Source organism: Elaeis guineensis, chromosome 8, assembly GCF_000442705.2.
Source record: "Elaeis guineensis isolate ETL-2024a chromosome 8, EG11, whole genome shotgun sequence".
NCBI lineage: Eukaryota > Viridiplantae > Streptophyta > Magnoliopsida > Arecales > Arecaceae > Elaeis > Elaeis guineensis.
This window is the reverse complement of record NC_026000.2, coordinates 128,756,939-128,773,555: the sequence shown is the minus strand read 5'-3', so window position 1 is coordinate 128,773,555 and position 16,617 is coordinate 128,756,939. Positions and strand designations below refer to the sequence as shown.

At 36.5% G+C, this 16,617-nt stretch overlaps 2 protein-coding genes across 5 annotated transcripts; one reads left to right on the top strand and one right to left on the bottom strand.

The window, feature by feature from the left end:
* Nucleotides 1-1,514: 1,514 nt before the first annotated feature.
* On the top strand, nt 1,515-10,819 carry LOC105032388 (probable magnesium transporter NIPA2). Of its 4 annotated transcripts, XM_010906833.4 has the most exons (9): nt 1,535-1,730; nt 1,850-2,036; nt 2,337-2,393; nt 4,870-4,960; nt 5,040-5,200; nt 5,640-5,767; nt 5,855-5,992; nt 8,669-8,761; nt 10,065-10,819. In XM_010906833.4, the coding sequence occupies exons 3-9, from the start codon at nt 2,369-2,371 to the stop codon at nt 10,206-10,208; spliced, it is 780 nt and encodes a 259-aa protein (XP_010905135.2). In that variant the 5' UTR covers nt 1,535-1,730; nt 1,850-2,036; nt 2,337-2,368; the 3' UTR covers nt 10,209-10,819. The 4 variants fall into 4 exon arrangements, with proteins under 4 accessions (XP_029116848.1, XP_073117924.1, XP_010905135.2 ...); XM_029261015.2 differs by lacking the exon at nt 1,850-2,036 and having other exon boundaries at nt 1,515-1,730; XM_073261822.1 differs by lacking the exon at nt 4,870-4,960 and having other exon boundaries at nt 5,045-5,200.
* Nucleotides 10,820-12,572: 1,753 nt separating this feature from the next.
* LOC140851084 (wound-induced basic protein) lies at nt 12,573-16,408 on the bottom strand. The gene is made up of 2 exons (XM_073242539.1): nt 16,175-16,408; nt 12,573-12,812 (listed from the first exon to the last, which is right to left on the bottom strand). The coding sequence occupies exons 1-2, from the start codon at nt 16,246-16,248 to the stop codon at nt 12,740-12,742; spliced, it is 147 nt and encodes a 48-aa protein (XP_073098640.1). The 5' UTR covers nt 16,249-16,408; the 3' UTR covers nt 12,573-12,739.
* Between the last annotated feature and the right edge of the window lie 209 nt (nt 16,409-16,617).

The window sequence follows — 16,617 nt, the reverse complement described above, 5'->3', positions numbered from 1 at the left end:
CTGGAAAGAAATTGATGAAGATGCTTTTCTTCTCTTTCAGCATGGAGTTCCTTTGTTGCTCCACAAGAACAACTCAAGATTTTTGAATATCCAGCAAGTTCCTCCTATAGACCCCAAAGGCATGTATAATACGAAACGATAGACATTCCGCCCTCGTGATGACATTTTCAAATTTGGATCTTTAATTCGTAGATTCGAGGTGCATTGCCTTGGGAATAATGCTCCTCTAGATCTACCCATATTTCATGAGCTAATTCTATATATGAAATGCTATCATAGACCTCAAGAGAAATAAAGCTATAAAACCAGAACATTACTATAGAATTACAAGTGTCCCACAAGAACTAGTTTGGCGAATCATCCTTTGATCATCTGAGGGTCCCATCAACGAAGTTGATCTTTCATTTGACTCGTAAGGCTGCAATCATAGCATGCCACCATGCTATATAGTTGTCTTCTTTAAGAATGGTCGAGACAAGAGGATTTCGAGTGTTCTCTGAGGAGGAGATAAATATGGTGATGATGGGTCATGAGCTGCACTTGAAGAAGAACTATTGGGGCTTTTGATTTTGTCGACATTCGACATGACTGATTTGTCTAGTAACAACTTGCTGAGACTAAAAATATTTCAATTAAGAAAATGGGTGCCAGCAAGAGCTTACTGAGTAGATTAGAACGAAAGAAGATAGCTTCACTATGATACCATATAAAATAAAAGAATTAAAATAATTTTTTCTTACATTAACTTGTCAACATATCACCATATTTATACAAGAAGAAAGGCTATATTCTCCTTCTATAAGTTTCTCCTAAATTCTCTCTAAATTATAGCAAGAATATAATAAAGATTTACATCATAAATAAATAATAAAGATTTCTAAAGAGATTTACATCATAAATAATAAAGATTTACACCATAAAGATTCTTGATATAAAGATTTCTAATGTATTTCTAATATAAAGATTTCTAATACTTTTAGCTGTCCCAAATTTAAAATCTCTTCTCCTTCAGCACTTTATTCAAATGAACACTCTTTCAAAAAGCCTATAAAATCAGCCACTCATCCCCAAAGCTTCCAACCCAATGTTCATCCAGGTCCACTATTATAACCACTCTTTTTTAGTTCTTAAAAAAAAAAAAAAAAAGAGAAAACACATTCCTGGTCCTTTTTAATTGTGAAGGAAAATATATTTCTCAATTTATATAAACAAAATATTTTAATTAAACTGAAAGATCACACTCCTCCAATGTGTCTCCCACGTGCCAAAATCTAATAAAATTTTTAGTTTACCTGTTAAATCTTCCCACCCTCCGATGATGCTCTCCAGAAACTCAGCAAACAATTTAACCGCACCTCAAAGTGAGAGTCTCCACATGGAAACACCTGTATAACCTATCAGCACCGTATGTTAATAATCTGACGGAGGATCCGTAGGCAGCTGAGATAAATCACGGTGTAGAAGATTCACAGGAATCCGCACGGGGGAACGCGGGACTCGGAGGCCATCTTAAATCGTGGAGAGGAGGCAACCATCCCCTTGGACTCCACGAGTAACCGAAATACCCGTTGCTCTGCGCGTCTACCCCCGTCCCATCCCTCTCTCTCTCTCGAGCTCCAAATCCCATGAACACAGCGGAATCCACCAAATCTCCCCCTCCTTTGAATCCCTCGATCCATCCCGAGCATTTCGGTGGCTGTTGATAGGGTTTCTGACCCAAAAATTCCAAGGTCTGAGCTCTTCTCCCATTCTCTCTCCCTCTCTCTTGATGTTTCTTTGATGTTTGGGAGAGAAATGACGATTTATTGTTATGGATTTGGGTTGATTTGGATTGGGTTGAGGGGATTAGGTTTCGAGGGATTCAGGTGAAGGAAATTAAATTGAGTTTTGCCATGGGGGCCATGGGGCCTCGGGGTTGTCCACGGACAATCTTCGTGGACTCGCATTGGCCCTGTCGTCGAGCTTTTTCATCGGGTCCAGCTTTATTATTAAGAAGAAGGGGCTCAAGAAAGCAGGGGCAACTGGAATCAGGGCAGGTTGAATCTTTCTCAGAAATTTGGGTTTTTCTATATGGTTCTTGTTGAATCAATCATCAAATTTATCTATTTTTTCCTATTTTTTTCTTTATTTTTGAATTCGGGAAGATCGGAACTCATTTGGCTGTCAAAAAGCTGATATTTTTATATGTTTTTTTTGTGGGGTTTGGTACTACGGTATTGGGGCTCATCTTCAGGCATGGTGCTTTCGGAAACGTTTGTTTTGTTTAGATAGGAGATAATTGAAGAAATGTGACTGAATGAAAATGGTGACAACATTTTGCTTTTTCTTCATTGCAGGATCAGGAGGGTATTCATACTTATATGAGCCAATGTGGTGGGCTGGAATGATTACTAGTAAGCAAACTATTGAAAATTCTTCGTTTTTTTTTTTCAAAAAAAATCATTCTAATATTTACTTTCTCTATAGAATGTGCAAATGTGTTATAATGCATTATAGATATTTTTTTTACATTTGGATCTCATGCAGAAGCAAGTCTCATCTCTTAAAATTAGATGAGAGCATTAATGTAAATTCACCATGTGATGTCAATAATTCATTCATGATAGGTGCTGTCTTACTCAAATCCTTTCAGTTCAGCTGGCTATGGTGGCCCATACTTGACATGTTGGCATGGGTTTAGATATAAACTTGCTCTGCCTATGTGCATTCATAAGAGTTAATGTGCCCACTTGAGAGCTAGAGGCATAAACTTCATCTGGAATATACAGCCTTTGTTAAAGGGTCAAAGAAGCACCAGTCTCTAAATACTCAGATTTTTGGTCTATAGTGATAGCCGGGGAACTTGCACACAATGTCATGCATACCGTCTGCTTCCAAAGCCTGTATGGGCTCTGACCTCCCCATGTCGTTATTATCTGTAAAAAAGAGCGTATGATTCTTCGAAATGACTGGTATGGTCCTTCAGCTGATCCATGGATTCCCACCTAATTTCCTTATGCTCTGGTATGGAAAGCAAGTCCATCGAGCCTGTCACCAAAGATATAAGCTAGTGCTTAGGTATTTCAGTAACCATTTCTGAATTCCTGACAATGGATCCTTGCTTTTCTCAATTGAGTTTATGTCCACATGACAACTAACGAGCTCATGATGACCAATCTTGCTGCAAACCCACAGTGGACACTCATGGATTCACTTGATGACTGGACTGAGTGGCTAATTAGTTAGAGAAACAGGAGTCTCTGTGGAATACCAGGAGGCAAGAGAAAAGTTTAGGTCTCACCCCCACCCCACCCCCTCACCCCCTCCCCCACCCCCCAACCGTGTGTACATATACACACATAAATGCATACTTATATGAACTTTGCCAAATCTTTTAGCTTTCCAACACCAGGTGTCAGATCAATGTGATGTTATCAAACTGTAGTAAATGCAAATTTTAATCCATGTTTTTAGGTGGCAAGCCTACAAGATTCTGAAATATGTCCATGGGCCACGAGTGTGAAATGATTTGAAAGAGAAAATTTTTGGGTTTGATACATCCAATTTTCCATGTTCTTGAACAATGATCGACCGCTTAGATGGTTTTAGGTGTAGTTCTTCACCCTTTCTGATTTCTTTCAGTTATCAATGTTTATTTGTTGGGACAAATGTTGGAGAGCTTCAAGCATCAGAACTTCTAAGGTGCAGGCGGAGAATTGAACGTTGACAAAGATTTAAACCTTCAGAGAGCACATGTTTGTATTTAAAGCAGCTCCACCCCTTGTCATTGTTATTATTTCATGAGCAATGTATGGATATAATTGGATGTGGTGCCATGCAGTTGGTTGGGTGCAGTGGACTTGACCTAGCTGTGTCATCATATGTTGTGGGGTTCCAACATGCTTTAGTTATAAAAGGTTAAGTCATACTGCTTACAGATAAAGCCTGTACATTGTTGGTGCTCAATAATATTACTTCTAGACTTGAGGGTGTCAACTAGTGCAGTTGGTAAAGACTTTGGATGCTGGTACTAAGGATCTGGATTTGAATCTGATCGTCATCCCCCAAATTTGACCAGGAAGTCTACCATTCTAGTTCTCAGCCCATCAAATTATATTGCCCTCTTGATTGAACCCATCCTTCTTGTATACTTCTATGATCTTATCTTTCAGCACATTGGACTTATGGAGCCTGTGATCATGATGAGAAATGTGGACTTGTGTAGTCAGGGTCTCAGGAGCCAAAACAATTTTGCTGCCAAGTAAATGCATTGAAAAGGAGCAATTAACTTCTAATAGAATATCTTGACTTTATATCATGGAGAGAAGAAGCAAACAAGGGGCCTTCTGGAGTTGATGTTCAATAGGCCTATAGGTGGGCAAGCCCTGAGGGGCAAATTTTATCTTAATGTGTCCAAGGGTAAGGTGCAGAAAATTTTTGCCCCTGGGACAGATTGACATCCTTTAGAGTAGTGCAAGATATCTTCTCACATCAAGATTGACAGCTTGGCATATGAATTCAAAGATTATCTCTGTTTGCATAATATGTGGTCCAATTACTTGGCACTTTGAGATGAATCTTGCCTATTTAATAATGCATGCCAACAAAATTTTCTTAAAGTTAAAGTACGCTTCTTTCTTTTGACTTTTAAGGAAGTTGCTTATCAGAAATAGATTATCTTGCTTCAGCTTACTTGTAATGTAGAGGCATTTGTACTTTGGGATGAGAAACCTTTTTAATTTGGCTTTCCATGCTATACAACTGTATCATTGAAGAAATTTCTCAACACCCAACATCATATCTTCTTGTAGCCTTCATTTTCTCAAAGCCATGTAAGCATACTCTGACAGCTGTGGTGACTTAAATTATAAATTCATCTTTGTTTTCTAGTGATAATTGGTGAGATAGCGAACTTTGCTGCTTATGCATTTGCTCCGGCAATTCTTGTAACTCCGTTGGGAGCTCTTAGTATTATTGTCAGGTACAGAAACAGAAGGAGACTGAAAATGTTTAGAACAGAAATACACAATGTTTCTGTACTGAGAGTTACTTTCATGCAGTGCAGTGCTAGCTCATTTTATACTGAAGGAAAAACTGCACATATTTGGGGTTCTTGGTTGCATTCTCTGCGTGGTGGGTTCTACTAGTATTGTTCTACATGCCCCAAAAGAAAGGGATATTGAATCAGTTACACAAGTGTGGGATCTTGCTACTGAACCAGGTAATTTGGCAAATATATACCAAATGTTTTTCACATCAGTACGGTCAGTTTATCCTTTTTGCATTCGTCAAATTCATTATATTATGAGATTGATATCGCTTCTTCAGTCAAATTCATTATATTAGTTTGATTTATATCTTGAATGTTAGCTCGTGGAAATATTGAAGTCTTCTAAAAGCTTTTTTTTTTTTAAACATCTTGTGCTTGATATTATCCATGATTAATCATCCTGTGCTTTAGAAATATTGAATGTAAATCACTTGGTTTGCATTTGATTATTTCTCATGCACTACATGACCTGCATACACATACACATACAAATATACATATACATACATAGATCCATACATGTACTTATGTATATGTGTATCTCCCAAGCTGCAGAAACCTTGGTGCTTTCATAGATATTAAACTAACAACTAGGTCTTTGTTTCTACAGGTTTTATTGCATATAGTGTTGTGGTCGTGTTCTTGGTTATTTTACTCATCATCCAAATGGCACCACGTTATGGTCAAACACATTTGCTAGTATATGTCGGAATATGCTCGCTCATGGGTTCCCTAACAGTATGTTCAGCAGCTTTCATATACTAATTTAATCTGCATGTATCCATGCTTTCGGCATCTAATTATTCATTAGTGTTCTTGGTGCAGGTTATGGGTGTAAAAGCTATGGGTATTGGCCTAAAGCTTACGTTTGAAGGAATGAATCAATTTGTCTTTCCTCAGACTTGGTTTTTCACAGTTGTCGTAATTATCTGCTGTCTTGTGCAGATGAACTATCTAAACAAGGTAATCAGTGGTTGTGAACATGAATGCACTAATCTGCAAGGTATTTTCAAAGATTAATTTTGCTCATTCAGAGCAAAATGATACCTAACACGTTGGCCATTTATTCTCCACTTTGGTAAATAATTCCCATGTTACAATACAAGAGTCTAATTGGTAGTTTACTAAGTTGTTTAGACTGTTGGCTTTAGCCATTAACACTTGTCATAGATGAAGTGACTGATTGTATAAAGAAAGAAGATTTGTTGTTTATGCAATTTTTGTAAAACAAAGCACTAATTGATGACTGTTCAAATAATAAGTGTGACTGCTGAGTTTCAAGTAAATGGTTTTGGAAGATAAAAGCTACCTACATCAACTGTTTTTTTTTTCCCAGTTTTTCACTAAGAATTCATGAAATGCCATTTCTTTGGACACCAAATGACAATGAGGCTTAGTCAAACCTGGTTGCCAAGAGACACTCCAGAATGACCTTTCCAGTATCTGGACTCTATCATAAAGAAAACTGAGGAGTTAGATGAAAAAATGAAAAAAAAAAAAAAAAATAGTGGGTTGTATGAAGTGGAGTTGCTGCATAAATATTTGTGGTTGCAGTGTGTCGATGAAAGTTAAACAGCAATTGATGGGGTTGGGTATCCTAAGACCATCTAAGTCGTAGAAAATGTTTTTGGAATATGAGAGCTTTGGAACTACATGGTTTGCAGAGAATGGACATTTTCTAGGGGCAAAATGTTGTTGGAATTGTTTATAGAAGTAAAGAAAAATATAATAGAGATAAAATTAGAAAGAAGCAAAAGAATAGTATTTCTTTGATAATGTAGATGCTACTGAATTCTAGGATATCCTTAATCATGGAAGACAGTATTATTGCCCTTAAAGTTTACTATAAATAGTTCAGAATGAAATAGATTCGTGGGAGATGACAATTTGCAGAAGATTTGATATAAGGAGAATATTGTACCCTTTTTATCATGTGCCAAGTGGAAAATCATATTTGCAACTGTACGAGTCAAGATCTCTTGATTGAAATCCTTATTTCAATAAATTAAAATCCTGAGGAGTGAGGACACTAGAGGAAAATATTGTATATTATCTTCACAACTACTTTGGGAAAAGAGATATATGTCGAGATAGATTTTAGAGGAACAGATTAACACAGAAGATATTCCTTTGGAAAGAAGATGATGAAAGAAGTTAAATTTGTTCATAACCACACCTCTTTGAAGGACCATTGAGAGTGATATTATGGATGTTGCTTGTGGTTCTGTGGTTGGGTAGGAGCCATGTTAGGGGCCTTATAATAGTTGGGCAATCTTTTTTTTCCAAAAAAAAAAAAAAAGAAAAAGGTTGGGGCTTCATTAAGAGAATGACAGAAACAAGTGCAAAACCAGGTTGAACCTAGCTTGTGAAACACTGGATGAATCTTTTTGTATTCTGGTATTTGCAAGTTATTTTCAATTGTAATTAAAATGATCCCATCCAACAGTTTAAAGTTATGAGTGTTTTTTCGTTCTTCTCATTGTAAACTATTTACACACAGCACAGAGAGAGATTCTTTTATTTTGTTGAATAAACCTTGAGCTTTCGAGAATTGATCCACTTTCCATTTCTCTTTTCCAATCTCCCTCCTATCACTTTCTTCTTGCATTCATCTCAGATCTAATTGGAGGTATCTGTTTTATATTAATTGATAAAAGATTTTGAATTCCCTTCACTTTAAGGCTCTGTTTGGTTGCTGAGGAAGTGAACGAAAAATAGAAGTTTTCTTGAATAAAAAATAAAAGTGGGATATTTTTAGTTGTTTGGTTGCACTAGGAAAAGCAAAGAAGCTGTGGAGAACATTTTTGTTATTTTGGTTGTGCAGGAGGTGGCTTATTATGGGCAAGTTTTTTGTTGTCTTATCCAAATGAGATGACTTAGCTTTTAGCTTTCTTAACCAAAAACACTACACTTTGGTGAGGGGGAAAAAAAATATACGGTGGCTAGAAATAATATAAACTGTAATTGTTGCTGAATATTTTCTTTATGAATATCCCCTTCAAAACATTGGAAAGTCATTTTCTCCTCTAATGACCTTTTTCTCCCACTTTCTCAGCAACCAAGCAGAGCCTAGGAAATTTAGGGTCCTTCTGGGGTCTTGTTTGGGATGGAGGGAAGGGCATTTGGGAGTTACCTCTTAAATCTTTAAAAGTCTTTGTTGTGAATATTCCCAAAGGATGCCCTCAATTCTTCCTGCTTTGCAGTCCCCTTCCCCCAAAAGAAATGGTGAGTATTTGTAGCCAAGGTAAGATGTCATTAAGACCAAGAGGGCTTTACATGATGGCTTCCTTAGGCCTGGGTAGTTGTTTTTTAAGTACTCAGCCTTTGCTAACTGGATCTTACACTACCTGGGCATAGCTACTTCACTAACTCAATGAAATGCATAATCCATATTCCATATCTGTAAAAATCATGCATGGTAACATGGGTAATGCAAATGCATCATTTCTCATGTCTCAATATTTCATGTGATGAAGTCCATTAAATATTCCCCTATACGTACATATCCCAGACAAATGGGACTCAGATTGCCATCATAAAGTTATCAATGTTTTTCTCATTTTTTTGATATAATTGCGAGTCTCCAGGGATCAACATATATTCTAGGAACTTTAATAACTGTTTAACTCATCTATGCAGGCATTGGACACCTTCAATACCGCTGTAATATCTCCAGTCTACTATGTGATGTTTACCATTCTCACCATTTTTGCTAGCATGATCATGTTCAAGGTGATTTAGTAAACATATAGCTTTCTCTGTCTTATGTTTACATTTGACAAGCATTAATAGTTGCATAATAGTAGCATCATGTGCATTCAGTGCTAATGTTTGTAGATGCTGTTCAGATTCATGTTTAGTTTATCATGTTCACCAGAAAAAAATTATTCAGATTATCATCAACAGACCGGAAATGATTAGAGAATAAATATATCAATAGAATTGGGGGAAAAAGTGCAGCAAGAATTAATGTTCACAAATGAAGGTGGAGAAAAATGGCTAACAGAGCATAGTTGATGGAAGACCATCTAATGAGAAATCCAGGCACACTTTTGATATGCACAAATACAGAAGTTAGAAAAATTTATTTAATTTGGGAATTCGAAATTATTTTATGTAGACTTTAGGACCAGAATTTTAAGATTCCAGAATTCTATTTCCATGTGGACTTTAATTAAGATTTGGGGTTGTCTACATAAACTCATTGCTGTGTTAATTGAGAATACAGTTTGTATGACTGAGAGTTCAGAATACAGGATATTAAGTTGCACGCTCTCTCTTAACCTTCTCCTCCTCCTTCCTCCTCTCATTCTCCCTCCTCCTCCTATCCTATGTCAATTTGGTATCAGAGCACCCTATTCTCCCTGCCCCTCGAGCCCATCCTGTGTCAATTTGGTATCAGAGCTTGCTCTGTCCTATGTCAATAGCACATAACACTATCAGGACTGGACGGTTGCCATGTTGAAGAAAAGGATTGGCATGTGGCCACTTCTTTCCTTACCTGTTAAACTCCTCCAGTTGTCAATTCAGAAATTAAGGTTCCAACACTAAACATTAATGTTTGATAACCAAATTCTTTGATGTGAATGGCGAAAAAACTGTAAAATTCCTGAATAGGTTTCACCACATGTAAACATGACGTTCTGTCACTAATCAAAATTTTGAGAGTACCTTTCAAGCTCCCAAGTTGAACAATGCAATGATTATCTGGCTTGAGCTGGCTGATTGGGTTGATTACGTTAGTGGCTGTGCTGATAACTGTCCATGAGTGCTTCTAGATTTAGTGATTCATTCATAGATAAACTGATGCATGACATTAGTTTCTTTGAAAATGTCAACCTGTCTTTATCATGTGGTTTCAGCATTCCTTGTTGCTTTTCAGTTCAGCCTTACACTCAACATGCCATGTCCTAGTAAAAATTGGACTTGGTTCCAGACTTTCAGCAACAACTGTCGTTTACTAAAGCTGCATCTTTTCATAGTATTAATCTTACTTCCATATTTCTGTATCCTGATTTACTATGTTATGAACCAGGACTGGAACTCACAGAATGCATCACAGATTGTGACTGAAATATGTGGGTTCATTACCATTCTTTCGGGAACTTTCCTTCTTCACAAGACAAAAGATATGGGTAACAGTTCAACCACAGAACCTCCAGCTTTGAGCAACTCGTAGGAATTGTGAACCAGCAAAGACTCTTCTCCTTCTTTGGTCAAGGTTGTCGTCTGTCAAGTAACACTTCAAGGCTCGTATTTTTGAATTGAAACTCTCATGAGACAGCCCATGAAATTTTTGTAAGACGGAGATGAATCTGGTATCTTTTCTGACCATATTTGTGGAGCACAGAGAAAGGACCTGGCTATAATTTTTCAGAAGAATGAGGGAATTCTGTTTTGTTCAGTTGGAAAGGCCAACTCAAACAATAGTTCTCATTGGGATAAACTTCACTGTGACTCTTGACATGCCATTACATTTCCCAAGGACCATGGTGCGGTCCTAAAGCATAGGTTCCTTGAAGGACTGTATCTGCCTCTACATTTTTCATTGGAGACTTGACCCATGGATGAAAACTAGGGAATTCTGCTCTTTTTTTTTTTTGGCTACCAAATATTTTCTTGATGACTTTTCATTCTTGGATTCTTATTGCCTTGTTTGTAAGATCTGTATGTATCCTTGTTCTTATGTCAATATGTAGAAAGAAAACTACATGTTTCTAGTTAGACATTAATTCAGGAAACAGTTGAAGATGCCCTGTTAAATGATTGGCATTTGAACGGTAGTCGTCAGGAGATAGTCTGCAGCTACATTGTTGAGTTCAGCATCATGGAATTCTGCTAGTATACAGCCAATTAGTACATATACTTTGATTCTGTTTGCCATCTTTCAACCATCTACTATCTGAATGATGTCTAGGGTATCTTGTGTCACTGATAGCTCCCGTCTTATCACCTCATCTTATATGTATTCCCATAAACTCAATCAAAACTGAGGTAGGCCAGCCCACCTTTTTTTTTTTGTTGCTAACTTATGATTTATAATAGCAACACACATATTGAGAGAAGAATTTTACAGGGAAATTATACAGGCTACAAATCATAATTGTGCATATCAAATAAAGAAAACTGACATTAAGAAAATTATGTAGGTCCCTTCATATTACCGATGATAATATCATAAAACTATTCCATAATATATTCATTTCATCCGAAGAATATGTTTGCAATAAATAAAAACTCCAAGATCTTTCAAGCCTCCAAGTGCAAGAACCATCATTGTGATCCTTGTCAAAATAGCAGAGACCACCTGAGAAGGGTTCCGATAGAACTGCTCTCCAGTTAAAGGCTATCCAATCTTAGAGAGTATTTGGTGATCCAAATGGATCATCATATTAATTTAGGATCACTGGTGATCCAAATCTTGGGATGATCTAATCTAATGATCTAAGATCATTATATTTGATTGACCATACTCCAGTGGTTAAAAATCCCTGAATATGTATAAGTACTTGTTTGGTATACTATGGGAATCCAAGATCACTGACCATATAATATTAAAAATATTTCTGACAAATCTCAGATGAAAAGAGAAAAAATAACAACGGAGAGAAAGAAGAAGAGGAAAACCTCAGATTACCGTGATTGGATTGAGAAATTGAGATTACCTTACCGTGATTGAATTGAAGAAATAAAATCACCGTTTTCAGTCACACTCTCAACAAAGTTTTGAAGTTGAGATTGAAGATTAGGATAGAAAAAATTTAGAAAGATATCTAATAGATTACATGCAAAAAAATGTCGCAACGAAAAAAAAGATATGTTACGATGAAGGAAAGATTTTATTGTGAAAAAGATGTCCCAACTACTCACCTGGCATGGATAAATAATATCGCATATACGTGCGAAAAAATATCACCATAAAAAAAATAGATTGCGATGATTTGAAAAGTATAAATAATTTGAAATCACTGCCACTTATGATTATCATAATGCAATCAATACAATAACCTTATCACGTTTACCCATATCACCTTTGATCTTTGATAGGTTACCCAATATCAAACGCCACCGTAGGGACATTATGCCGCTACAAACTTGTCAGAATGGAAATAGCCCAGCATAGACAAGGGCAAAGTTAGGCCCAGAACGATGCAAACTTTAAATACTTTTAGACGGCGTTACATCTTCCAGAAATTTATCGTTAACTCTGGTTGGCCCTTCCCTCTGAGTCAGTATGGCTAATTTTTGTTCTCCATAAAAATGAGATTGCAGTACGTCATCAGGTCAGATTTCGTATAATTTTCTCTGATCAAGATAAACATTGAAAGTAAAAATTTCTAAGTTTTTGAACTAAGACATGGATTACTGGTGGCAGCTTTGTCGCATTCTTTCTGGTTATACTTTGTGATGGCTTCCTCCACCTCTCTCTTTCTGCAATAAACTTCCTAGCTGGGTCACAGTCAAAGAGATATAGGAGTGTAAATACTTACAGAACATGAAAAACTACCATTCCATGAAGATGCGGGACAACCTTGCAACAACATGCTAAATGCACAACTTCCAAAGTGCGATATTTAAGTAGTTATGCTGGTTCAGATAAATGAGGTACACACATCAGAATCCAGTGTGGCAATATAGACCAAGATAAGCAATACAGTCCTTGTTTAATCGAGTGTTCCAATGCAGTACGCTCATTTGCTCAAATTACTGTCATTCCGTCATCACAGGCTTGTTCTCGCTTGCCTTTGGCTTCTGCTCCTTCGGCTTCTGCTCTTCAGCTTTCCTATTACCAAGAAAGCAATAAATTCCCAATCAAAAACTACTAGAGAGGAGATCATGTCAAGATATCAAATTCAGGACATTCAAACAACGTTTAAAGGCATTTGAGCGTAGCTATACAGGTTACGTGCAGAAAAAAAAATCTTCTTCTAGACATCCATCACAATGCAGTTCAACTTTACATTTAGGCCCAGCTTGGATGCCGAAGAATACCAGCGTATCATTAGTGTGCATTGGATAAAACTTCATGGAGGTGCTTGGGTCCTGAATCTGGAGTATGGAAATGATCCTGAATAGACTAAATACTTCACTAAGAGTGGCATAAAATGAATTCTAGCATTCATCGGGCCCAACTATCACCAGGCCCAACGGGTCCTCCATGCTTTCTATCTTCCCCAACCAATCATGGTCTCCACCAACCATGGCCATGGAAACAGCACTGATGGCCTCCACCATCCATGACAGTGCAAGCACTAAAGCTGATAATGGTGGATGCATTCCCCCCTTCTCTCTCAAAGGTCATAGCTATGGCAGCCCATGGAGAAGGCATTGACCTCCTCTCCCTTAAAGAGGAGAGGATTTCTGAGACTCCACCAGCCTCTCCCTCGTCCCATCATTTCCCGTCTACCAAGTATTTAGCCTCTCCCTTCTTCCACTTCTTCTTTCACTCTAAATACTAGGAAGTAGGTCTTCTCTAATCTTTTCTTACCTCTTGCCCCCATCATATGGTGGATCCCTAGGAAGCTCTCAGTCCACTGGCTTCTTTGCAATAAGTCATCTAGTCTGTTTAACCAGAGGAGATGATGTTGGTTTATTTCTTCAGTTCTGTCCTACTTTTTCCCTCTGAGATCGTTTTGTTTCTCCTATTTGCTAATGTTGAAATTGAGGGTTTTGAATTTATATAATTGAAAATGTTTGAGATTTGTGGTTGCTTTCGTTATCTTATTTGTGTTAGAAGTTCAACTTTTACTAGAAAGGTACAGTCCTTTTACTTCTGTTTGGTTGTTTCAGTTGCTTATTATTGAAACAAGATTTGATTAGAGTAGAATTGATTGGTGAATTTGAGCTTCTTAATTATTGTTTTACTTTCCAATCTTTCGAGTCGCTTTTTCTTTTGAGCATGGAGTGGATTTGTGAACATAAGATGGATGAATGCAATATATGTGAATTTAGATCCATTCCTCTAATACTTCTTGATGCATTTAAAAGCTATGTTAATAGACATATTCATGGACATTTCAAATTAGTGACATTCTTTTCCATGATTGCTTGTTAAGCGTTCCCCACATGGCCATGAACTATTGCATCAATTTTAGGTGCCAAAAAAAAAAAGAAGAATAGAGCCCAGTGGAGCACATGCAAAAGGCTCATCTATTTTCTTTACTAAGTCAACATACTTCTCCAATGTGCCGAGGACAAAATGGATGAATGCAACATGTGCAAATTTAGACCCATTCCTCTGATACATATCGATGCATTTACAAATGATGTTAATGAATTTATTTATAGACATTTCAAATCAGTGACATTTTTTTCCACGAGTGCTTGTTAAGCATTCCTCACATTGCCATGAACTACTGCATTAATTTTTGGTGAAGCAAAAAAAAAAAAAAAAAATAGAGCCCAATCGAACACATGCAAAAGGCTAGTCTAGTTTCTTTAATAAGTCAACATAATTCTCCAAGATATCAAGCACAAAATGGATCGAATAAGATGCATGTCACAACATTGTGAATGAATGCCAAGGTTCCAACAACAAAACTAAGTGGACGAAATTAGAGACCAGAAGCAACAATTGAAGAGAACATGTATAATCTTGAAAAAGTTATCAGAGATGAATGTTTTTGGATGGGCCTATGATAATCATAAGCTTACAACCCTAGATGATGTTTGAAAGCTACTTCTAGATGTTTGATTAATATCGTATGTGATATTCATGAATATTCATCACAGATTAGTACTTAACAAATACGTAGGTTGACAAGCAAGAAAATGACATAAGAAGCCGTTTACTTATTATACCATGGTTCAAGATTTATATGAGGGTATAGCTTCATTATATACCATATACATATATACATATACATACATACATATACATATACATATACATACATACATACATATACATACATACATATATATACATACATATATATATACATACATACATATACATACATATATATATACATACATATATATATACATACATACATATATATATATATATATATATATATATATATATATATATATATACATACATATATATATATATATATATATATATATATATATATATATATATAACGCCAATCTCAATAGTAATTTATTGAGTGCATCCATCACATCTTTATCTAAGCATTTGAATATTCAAGGTACAAATCCATTGCCTCTCATGGATGGTATTCTCCATTTTTTTCTAAATACGCAACTTCCATTGATGACACTTTTTCATCACCAAGATTCACCCAAAAGTCACTATCTTCATGAAATGAGACAATGAACTAACAAAAATAATGAAATAGCCAATGGTTACAGTTTGATGCTACTACATTCAAGTATATCTCAAGCAATATTTTCTACATCAGTTTTTTCCAACACCCACTAGAACCTCTTCAGCACTCACTACCTTACAAGCCAGAGTGGTAAAGCATTGTCACGTCTATAAATCTACTTATATGCTCATTCCTGCTTTTTGCTGCATCAACTCTAGACCGTAGCCTTCTTCACCATACTCATCTAACCAATTCCACTCCTTTGTTATCAAAGGAAGGTGCTTTCCCAGCAAGAGTTTTAGCATACATCCTTTTTTTTCCTCCCAAATATTCGCATAAGCTTTTCTCTCGAGCTACTGCTTGCTCCTTTACAGCATAACTTCAAACACAAAAATCATAGCAACTACAATACCTCCTTTGAGCATCTTTAACACCTCATTAACCTTTCAAGAAAAGATGGAGAGCATGACAATTTGATCGAGATAAAGCCACAACATAAGCGACATCAAAAACTCTAATTTTTCACCCCCTTCTTCCGTCCCTCAAACCTATACAGCTTGGCTTAACAAATGCGAAAGAAGGAAATAAAAAGACTTCTATTTTCTGAAAAGGGAACTTAATTTTGGCAAATAAAAGATATCCTTTTAGAAATCAAAGCAACGAAATAGAAAAAAGCATAGTATCCATGATCTAGGTCTTCTAATCAGTGAAAGAACAAATCTAAAGGAATGAAGAGAAATCGTTGTTGCGGGTTAAGAATCTAATCAATAAGATCGGTGCTTCTAAATTCCTTCGATGGGAATTATTCAAACAACAAAGATTGTGATAGGGAGAGATGGAGGGGGGAGGGGGATAAAGAGAGTACCGCTTCTCGGAGGCGGCGGCGCCCTTCTGGCTGAGGAAGGAGCGGAAGAGGGGGGAGTTGACATCGTAGATCATGGTGGTGTGGTTAGGGTTTCGGCGAGCCTCACGGACCTAGGGTTTAGGGATTGGATCGCCTCCTCGCGTTCGCTTGTTTCCTTTAGAGGCGTGGGGGGACACGAGAGAGATTCGGTGGTCTCCTACTATAAATAGGGGAGGAAACGAGCCAAACACGCCCGTTTAACAGATGGAGCAGACATCGAGTTGTTTATCAAAACCCAGCAGTGTGGAATTATTGTAAATTTTTATTTATATAATTTAAAATAATAATTTTAATATATTTTGATTTTATTATCAAAATTTATTATATTTGGCATGATATATTAATTTAAAATAAATAATTATTTTATAATTATTTATATATATAATAATTAAATAATAATATAT